The sequence below is a fragment of the Cryptomeria japonica genome, chromosome 5 (assembly GCF_030272615.1).
Source record: "Cryptomeria japonica chromosome 5, Sugi_1.0, whole genome shotgun sequence".
NCBI lineage: Eukaryota > Viridiplantae > Streptophyta > Pinopsida > Cupressales > Cupressaceae > Cryptomeria > Cryptomeria japonica.
Genome location: NC_081409.1, coordinates 331065945 through 331075856, shown reverse-complemented (window position 1 = coordinate 331075856; position 9912 = coordinate 331065945). Strand labels below are relative to the sequence as shown.

The 9912-nt window shown below is 43.0% G+C and overlaps 2 protein-coding genes across 2 annotated transcripts; both read left to right on the top strand.

Moving 5' to 3' along the window:
- Positions 1–1161: 1161 nt before the first annotated feature.
- LOC131875916 (uncharacterized) lies at positions 1162–2139 on the top strand. Its single transcript, XM_059220640.1, has one exon. The coding sequence runs from the start codon at positions 1162–1164 to the stop codon at positions 2137–2139; it is 978 nt and encodes a 325-aa protein (XP_059076623.1).
- Positions 2140–6263: 4124 nt separating this feature from the next.
- LOC131875915 (uncharacterized) lies at positions 6264–6821 on the top strand. Its single transcript, XM_059220639.1, has 2 exons — positions 6264–6482; positions 6606–6821. Exons 1-2 carry the CDS (start codon positions 6264–6266, stop codon positions 6819–6821), a joined length of 435 nt encoding a protein of 144 aa, XP_059076622.1.
- The last annotated feature ends 3091 nt before the right edge of the window (positions 6822–9912 follow it).

Sequence of the window (9912 nt, the reverse complement as noted above, 5' to 3'; positions counted from 1 at the left end):
AGATCTATATAAGAGACAAGGAAAAGGAAAAGAGTTCATTTGCACTGGCCAAAGGGGAGGAGTTATTGCTCAAGAAAAAGGACCCTTGCAAAGAGATGGCGAACATTCCAATGGCAAATCACCTTGGGGAGCATGTATGCACCTATAGATGACCGAAGGATGCGGGAGTAGCTATATGTAGCTCAAAAACCCATATGTTCAATTTCATGCATTTTGCTTGATTATGGGACATTGTGAGGCCCACAGGGGAGAGAAAAAGGCAGACCTGCGCCTGTGTGAATGGGTTCTATGCCCGTGTAAGGTACACAGGCACAGCTTAATGTTGCACAGGCACAAGACATGGTACACAGGCACAATTGTGCATTAAGGACACTAATTTGACTGAAAGCAGTGCGCGGATGATCCCAAAAAGAGGGATAATGGTAGGATAGGTAAAAATAGAAAAGAAAAACCCTAATTGGTGCATGAAACAAGGAAATGTAGCCCTAAGGAGAAAAACCAAAAACTGACAAATTGTGCCCCAATTGTGATGCAGAGTCGACAGTATCCTTTGATTGCATGGGAGAACAAACCTGACTGCTTCATGTTGTGACACAGACTCAAGAGTACAGACAAAGACACATTAGCAAGACTTGGATTATACTTCATTACGTACATGCCTGAGATTAGGGCAAACACAGGACTCCTGACCACATTGGCCAAGCGATGGCATTCAGAGACTTCCTCTTTTCATCTTCTGACTAGAGAGGTGACTGTGACACTAGAGGACGTGTGGCGTATTCAATAAAGGCATGAAGATGAAATACTAAAATAAAATGCAAACCAAAGTATGTATGACTTAACTAAAACTGTTGATAGGTGATTGGAGTGACTTTTGAGCGGGCGGATGGCGTTCCTATGCGTAGGTAAGGCCATGCGCAGCCTCTAAGGCTGCATGGTGGCTCCTGCATGTGCCTTTCCCTGCTCCCTTTGGCGGTGTTTGGGCTTTCTGTTCTTTCCTTTTCTTTTTCCTGTTCGCCTTTGTGTTCGCTACTGGGTGTGGAGTGGTGCGGGGGTTTGGGTGGGTGACGGACTGGTGGGAGGTTGTTCGGTGGGGGGGAAGTGGCTGGTGGAAGCGGTGGAGTAAGGGTTGGCTGGAGCCCGAGTGATTTGGGTGGGACCATGGCTGTGGTTTCCAATAGTCTGGTTTTTTCAAGCTCGAAACCATCTCAAAAATTTTCAGAGGCTTTGCATGCACAAAAATTGGAGTCATCTTTTGTGGGTGAGAGCTCTAAGCTCAAGAAAGTGAACGGATGTCTGCCGCGGAGTCCAGATCGGCCTGTTTTGGTTATCTCTCCGGAATCTGTCCAGGAAGATATCGCTTATTGGAGCCAACATGTTTTGATCTGCAAGTTCTTGGGTATTCGGATTCCTCTCTCGGCATTAGAATCTTGGATCCGTCGAACCTGGCATGTTGAGGGGGATTTTGATTTATTGGTAGCTGCAAATGGCTATTTCATGGTCGATTTTTCTAGTATCTCGGACCGTAATCGTGTTTTTGAAGGGGGGCCATATTTTTACAATCATGTTGGCTTGTTCATTAAGCCCTGGCATAGTGGTTTTAATGCGACAGAAGATATTCCTACTCGGGTTCCTGTTTGGGTGCGTCTTCCATGGCTGCCGTTGGAGTTTTGGAGAGAGGATATTCTGCTTCGGATTGCTGCTCTGTTGGGGAAACCGGTTGCCATTGCTCAAAATACTTTGGAGAAAAAGGTATTTTCTTATGCTCGCATCTGCGTTGAAATTGATTTAAATAATCCTTTGCCAGACTCTTTGGAATTTTTTATTGGCTCGGCTTCGTGGATTCAACCGCTTGATTATGAGTCCCTCCCTTTTCGTTGCCGCTTCTGTCATGAGTATGGACACCTTCAGCGCCAATGTCCTCGGGCACCCAAAGCTGCTGGGGTGTCTTCTTCTCCTTCTTCTGGACCCTTGGTGGAGAAAGAGGACAAAGGGAAGGAATCTGGGGTTGAGGGTGGGCCTGATAAGGATGGCTTTATCCCTGTTAAGCAGAGAAATAAAGGGAGGGGGCACAAGCGGGCCTTTAAGGATAGTCAAAATGATCAGGGTTTCAATCGGTTTGAGGTCCTGGATAATTAGGCTATGGAGGAAGGGATTCCTGTTGAGCTTTCTGCTGGGGTCTCTGGTATGGATGCTGGGATGGATACAGGGCTGGAGAAAGCAATTGTTGTGCAGAATTCGTCTTCGGCATTGGTGCAAGGGAGTTCGGAGCCTCCTGGGGCCTCTGTAGATGGGCAGGATGATATTGTTTTAGCAGATTTGGCTAAGGCAGTGTTTTCTTCAGGCAAAGGGCGAGGATCGTCTTCTTCCTTGGGGGTGCTGCAACGCCCTCTCAAGAAGGGACATTTTGAATTTTTTTCGAAAGTTGGTCGTAAGAAGGATGCAGACAAGCTTAAATCTGCTGGGGATCTTTTGGTGGAATCTGGGGCTATTAAGACCCTTGAGGCCCACTTCTCTCAACCTTCCTCATGATTATTCTCTCATGGAATGCAAGGGGGTTGAATAGCACCCCCCGTCAAAAGGCTATTCAAGATTTGATTGCTGTTCATTCTCCTGATATCTTTTGTATCCAGGAAACTAAGCTTCTGGTGGATCTCATGTTTCAACATGCTCCTCGTATTTGGTTTTCTGGCCAGTGTCAGTGTATTGGATCTAGGGGAACCTCTGGGGGTCTGGCTCTTTTCTGGGATCCTCGTAAGGTTGTCCCTCATTGGTGGATTTCCAGCCAGTCTGCTATTTCTATGGTGGCCTCGATTTTGGAATCTGGTGAGACTATTTTGGTTAGTAATGTCTATGCTCCAATTGATATTCGTGGTAAATCCCAGCTTTGGGCTCATATCAGGTATGTTAGGTCCTGTGCTCCCTTTCTACCTTGGATTTTAGCTGGTGACTTCAATGCTGTGTTGAGCTTGGAGGAGAAAAGGGGAGGGCTGCCTAGGCTTGCCCCTGCTTCAGATATGTTTCGGACTAAGGTGGACTCTCTAGCTTTGATGGATGTAAAACCCTCTAATGGAGTTTTCACTTGGAATAATAGATGGAGTGGGCCTGAAGCGATTGCCCAACGGCTTGATCGTTTCCTTGTCTCTTGCTCTTGGGTTAGAGGTCGCTTGGTCATTTGCTCTGAGATTCTTGACTGGCGTGGTTCTGGTCATTGGCCAATTAAGTTTTCGACTTCAGCTTTTCAAAATCCTAAGAACCCCCCTTTCAAATTCCAGCTCATGTGGTTGCGTGATCCGTCTTTAGGTGATCTTGTGGCTCAATGGTGGCGGGATGGCGCCCCTGCCTATGGTACATCTATGTATTCTCTAGTTAAGAAGTTGCAATATGTTAAGTTTCATCTTAAGCGATGGAATAGGTTGAGTTTTGGTAATTTTCGGGCTAGGAAAAGAGAAGCGCTGGACCGCCTTGATGTGATTACCCGTTAGATTCAGGATTTGGGCTTCTCGGAGGCTCTTGGGCATGCTGAATCCCAGGCTCTGAAATTGGTGGAAGAGTGGGAGCTCCGTGAAGAGATTTTCTGGAAACAAAAGGCTAGGATTGATTGGCTTCAAGAGGGTGATCGGAATACGGCTTTTTTCCATTATTCTGTGCAAGCTCGTCAAAATAAGTGCTTTATCTCTTCTCTTGTTAACTCTGAGGGTATTTCTATCTCTGCTCAACATGCTCTGTCTAGAGAGGCTCGTCAGTACTACTCTAATCTTTTCACTGAGGATTCTGTTCCTGCTGAGGCTGATGAAAATAGAGTCCTTGCTTGTATTCCTTCTTTAATTTCTAATGAGGTGAATGCTTCTCTTATTCGCCTGGTGACTCTGTCTGAAGTGGAGGAGGTGGTGTTTGGGATGAACAAAGGGAAAGCCCCTGGCCCTGACGGGTTCCCAGTTGAGTTTTTCCAGGAATTTTGGGATATTGTGAAGCAGGATTTGTTAGAGGTGGTTTGTGAGTCTCTTCATAGTAAGCAGATGCTTCGTGCCTTGAATGCTACTTTTCTGGTTCTCATTCCTAAGAAGGAAGGTGCTGACAAACTTGATCTCTTTAGACCTATTGCACTCTGTAATGTGGTGTATAAGATTATTACGAAGTTGATGGCTGAGAGACTCAAATCTTGTTTGCCAATGATTATTTCTGAGGAGCAAGGCGGCTTTGTGGCTGGGCGGCAAATTCTGGATGGGGTGGTGGTTGCGTCTGAAGCCATTCATTCCATGGCTACTTCTCAGGAGAGGTCTATGTTTATCAAGTTGGATATGGCCAAAGCCTATGACAGAGTTAAATGGAGTTTTCTTCAGAAGATTCTGTTGGCCTTTGGTTTTTCCTCTGATTGGGTGAGTTGGGTGTTAAGTTGTGTGACTTCTTCCTCCTTTTCGGTTATTATGAATGGGGAGCCTTCTGAGCTTTTTGGGGCTACTAGGGGTCTTCGTCAGGGGGATCCGCTCTCTCCTTATTTGTTTATTATTCTGGCTGAGGGGCTTGGTCGTCTTCTTAAATCTCAGGTTTCACTTGGCTTGATTCATGGTTGGCAGTGGGGGATGGGCTTGCCTACACTTTCTCATCTCCAATTCGTGGATGATACCTCTCTTATGGGTCTGGCTCGTATTAGGGAGGCTGATTCCTTCAGGAAAACTTTGGACATCTACCTTGCGGCTTCGGGCCAGAGAGTCAATGAGCAAAAGTCTTCTATTTTCTTCTTTAATACTCCTCAAGCTATCCAGCATAGGATTGCTGCCATTCTGCGGTTTCAAATTGGAACTCTTCCCTTTGTTTATTTGGGTATTCCTCTTTCTGTTGGTCGTCTGCCCAGATCTTCTTGGCAGCAGTTGCTTGATAAGCTTAGGAGAAAGGTGTCTCATTGGACCCATCGTTGGTTGTCTTCTGCAGCTAGATTGACTCTTCTTAAGTCTGTCATCCAGGCCCTTCCCATCTACAGGTGCTTTGTTCAAGCGGCTCCTATGTATTTCCTTAAGGAATTTGATGCTCTTTCTCGTCAATTTCTTTGGAGCGGTAAGTTATTGTCTTCAAAATGGAGCCTTGTTAAGTGGGAATTGGTGTGTAGACCTAAGCAGGAAGGGGGTCTTGGTTTACGCTCTGCTATTTTGAATGGAAAAGCTTTTGCTGCTAAGCTTTACTGGCGTTGGTGCACCCATCAGCACCAGTTATGGGCTCGTATTCTCAACCTTAAATATCTTCGGGGTGTTGCTTCTTTTGAGGTCCCTCGCTATCCTCTGGAGGGGGGTGGTTCTATGATCTGGCATACTTTGAAAGTGGGGGCGCAATTGATTAAGGATGCTCTTTTTTGGATCTGTCATTTGGGTTCACAGGCTCTTTTTTGGTCAGATTCCTGGGATGGTCACCCTCCTATTCTTTCTTCTTTTCCTCATCTCCAGCCTCTGTCTGAGGTTTTTAGCGCAGCTGGCTGGGATACTGTGGAGCATTATAAGGTGGCACAACATGATGGTTTGGTTCTTCGGTTTCGTTGGAAGCACCCTTCTGAGTGGCCTCCAGGAGGGTCTGAGGGGGATAGGCGTGAGCTTTCCCAACTTTTGGCTTCCCGTGCTTGTAATTCTTTGAGAGGAACTGATGTTTTGGCTTGGGATGGTTCAGACTTGTCTGGAAAGTACTCTGTGGTTGCTGGTTATAAACGGATTGGTAGGCAGTTGTTTGGGGACATTGAGGTCCCTTGGTGGAAGCATGTTTGGCACAAGTTGTCATGGCCCAAGTGCAACTTCTTTATGTGGTTAGTGGCCCAAAATCGATGTCTCACTTGGGATAATTTATGTAAGCGTGGTTTTCAAGGCCCTTCTATGTGTGTTTTGTGTCAAGGTTGTGAAGAGAGTGTATCCCATATCTTCTTCCAGTGCTCCTATGCTAGGGAGATTTGGCACTTCTGGTGGGGAGTGTGGAATACGACCTTCTGGCATGTTTCCTCTTTGGTGGAATTTTGGGAACGATGGGGAAGGGCCCCTGTTTCTACTTCCTTTCTCCAGGCTGCTTGGGCCATTGGGCCTTCCTTTATTATCTGGAATCTTTGGTTGGAGAGGAATAGGTGGATCTTTCAAGATTTGCAGCTGATGGCTCCTCACCTTTGGAGGAAAATTTTACACTCCTTAGGGGAAACTATTGGGGCTAAGTGTGATATGACTATGCAGGTGGACCCTCGGGATGTTGATTGTTGTAATCGTCTTCATCTTCCTCCTCCGCAATGACAACTCATGCGTAACAGGTGTAGGCATCCTACCCCAAAGGTGAATAGGGAGGGAAGATGGTCCCCTCCTCCCTTGGGAGTCCTAAAAATCAACTCGGATGGCTCTTCTCGTGGTAATCCTGGTCATGCTGGCATTGGAGGTGTGGGCCGTGATAGCTCAGGGGATGTTCAGTTTATTTTCTCTGAGTATAAGGGTCTTCATACGAATAATCTTATGGAGGCTCAGGCAATTTTAGTGGCTATGGAGCGGGCCAGTCAGTTGGGTTGGTGAAGGATCATATGTGAGTCTGACTCCCAGGTTGTGGTGAACTTACTCAAAAGGCAGTATATGGATAATGTGAGCTGGCAGCTGGCCTTGATTGTTGAACAAATTCTCACTCTCTGTGCATTTCTGGAGCATGTTACTTTCAACCATATTCCCCGTGAATGGAATGGTGTGGCTGATTGCTTGGCTAAATGGGCTTCCGATCATATGCATGATTGGAATTTGGTGGATCGGGGCCATCTGCCCCCGGATTTGTCTCATCAATTGGATCACTTGGTTGATCTTGATAGGGCCATTTAATGGCCTTGCTTTGTAATGTCTCCTTGGTTTAATAATATTTTTACCCCTTTATGTTAAAAAAAAAAAAAAAAAAAAAAAGTATGTATCTCCTTCATTGTTCCTCCATTGTTCTTCTTTCACCTTCAAATTTGATGTGGATCTCACCTACAAGTGCAAAATGCAAGTAGAAAGCAAGTTGTTGAGAGATGAAATTGCAGCATAAGGATACTAAAAGCATGGTTGATTGATCTCCTTTGATTGAAGAAACTCATCCAATTTATAGAAAAATTGGAGAGAGGACAAGATTAGCATGAAATTGATATTAGAGGCAATTGATTTCAAAAATGGAAAAATTGAGTTGAAGAAAGAAGGTTATGACACCTTCTCTGTCATGAATTATGACATATTGCCAGTGCAAAGGTTAGAGGACTAAAAGCCTATGACATCTTTCTATGCCAATGGTATGACGCATGAGAAATTCATGCTTCCACGGAAGCACAAAAATAGGGAGAGACTAGAGGGAAATTGATTAGGTGGAAATTGAATTTAGCAAATTAGAAAATGAGGTGGAAATTAGGAATTAGGAAAATTAGAAATGATGAAATAGAAATTAGGTGAATTAATTAATAGGTTTTCATCCATTAATTAATTCATGAAAGAGACCTAGGACTAAATAAATAGATTTATTTAACCCACAAAGAGTAAGAAAAGGATTAAATGAACAAATCATAAAACTCTAGAAATAAGAGGACAAGGAATTAGGTCACGACAACAAGAAATTAATGTAGGTTCAATCATGATTCTGACTGACAAAGGACCAATGTTGATAAATGATTAAAATTGGTTGACAAAAACCAATGACAAATTGAACAAGATTGACAAGGAGATCAAATTGATAAGCGCCAATTGACATGATTGAAGAGGACAAGGATCAATGACGAATCGATCGCAAACTGACAAAATTGGCAAGGACAAGGATCAATGACGAATCGATCACAAAATGATGAGATTGACAAGGACAAGGATTGATGACAAATCGATTGCAAAAATGATGAGATTGACAAGGACAAGGATCGATGACAAATTGATCGCAAAATGACGAGATTGACAAGGACAAGGATCGATGACGAATCGATCGCAAAAATGATGAGATTGACAAGGACAAGGATCGATGATGAATTGATTGCAAAATAACGAGATTGACAAGAGGACAAAACCCTAATTCTATCATTGATTAGGATTGACGATGTCCAAAATGATGATAAATGAGCACGCACCATGATGCGACAGGATAAAATCGACCAAAATCATGACTGAAGATTGCTATCGACAAGACCTAATTCAAAAGTGAGAAAAATGAGGAATGCAGAAGAAGGACTCGATGCTCGCAAATGATAATGACCAAGTGTGCAACATAGAAGAAATTTTAATGCAACGCAAGAACCCTAAAATAAGGCAATGCGCAAATGTTAAAGTATGACTCCGCAAGCGTTGACCATTTTTAGACGTCTACATTTTGCCCCTCTTTGAGACAATGCGATTCTAAGTGTTGTTTCAAAGAACAATAATGAAAATGCCCCAGACAATAACAATGACATATGCATGCCCCCTCGAGGAATTGGCTGGAAAGATCTAGAAAAGAGGCCAAGTGATCGATAAGAATGACAGAAGATGATAGGTTCGAACGGATTGCCAAGACTGATGGAAGAAATGTTAGTAAGAAGAAATTAGACAGAGGACAGTTAGAGATGAAGGAAAACTTTCTTTCACAAATGCACATATGTAGGTGAGAACCTTTATTTAATGTAGCAAAGCGGATGCAGAGCATCGTGGCATTGAAGGCCAGAGCTGGAATGCAAACCCTTTTGCAAAAGACAGACACATTGCACACAAGGAATGAGTGAATCATCCTAGGGTGCATACATCAAAGGTCAACGTATTTGCGGCGTTCACAAAGCGAACGTACTTATCACAGACACCCAATGATATAGTTGCCCCAATTTGTGACAAAAATTCCACAAACAACAAACACAACAAAAAAGGAAAGGGACCATGAACCATCCCAGTCACTCTAAATCACTCAGTGACATCATCAAGCAACATAGGAACATGATCGAAGCCAAAGATAAATCAGTAAAAAGATAAGACGCACAAATTCAACTAAGTCAAACAAACAGTCTGATTGTCATTGTCAAAAGTGGAAAACAACAATGATCATGTTGTCTGGTTTCAGAGAATGCGGTACCCCATCGAAGACAGGACACAGTCTGGTTTCGAGTATACCACACCCTATATAAGACCCATGATAATATTGACAAGGACCAATGGTAATGTTGATGCTATTTTGATTGATGTGACAATTGTGATCAGATTGAATGCTTTCTTGGTCGAATAGTTTATCTGTTAATGCGTGATTTCATTAAAGCACAATGTTTGATTGATTGTTGTTGGATGTATGCTCAGCGATCTGCCTATGCACAAAGGGGACCATTTATTGACAAAATGCAAAATGCCAAAGAATTTGTTTTTGGGTTTTGATGTCTTCCACTTTGTAGGAATTTTGTGTTTTTTACAATTTTTTTTTTTTGTGTTCTTTTTTCAGGACTTTATTTGACTTTTTAGGGATTTTTTCCTGCCATTATATGATTTTTAGGGATTTTTTCAAGACATTTTATGATTTTTAGGGATTTTTTCAGGACATTATTTGATTTTTAGAGATTTTTTTAGGACATTATTTGATTTTTAGGGATTTTGACATTTTAGCTGAAAATGAACACATGATTTCTTTTTTTTGATGTTTTTGAATGTTTTGAGGATTTTTTTCAATTTTTTTTTTTTTTGGATAGTAGTCTTGAAAAAAATGGACCATGACCTTTAAAAGTATGCTCAAAGACATTGGTAGGATAAGGACATGGAAAATGAGATGAAATTAAGGCTAGGATTTATGCAAAGGATGGGATCAAAGGGATCGAAGGATGGAAAATATGCATTGGATAATGGATAGGGTATTGGAAGAATTGGGCTTCACTGGATGGAAATGAAGGCAAGATCAACATTGGAACACACCTTGATGGGTGGTGGATTGATGGAGGAAAAATGGATCTCAGATTGT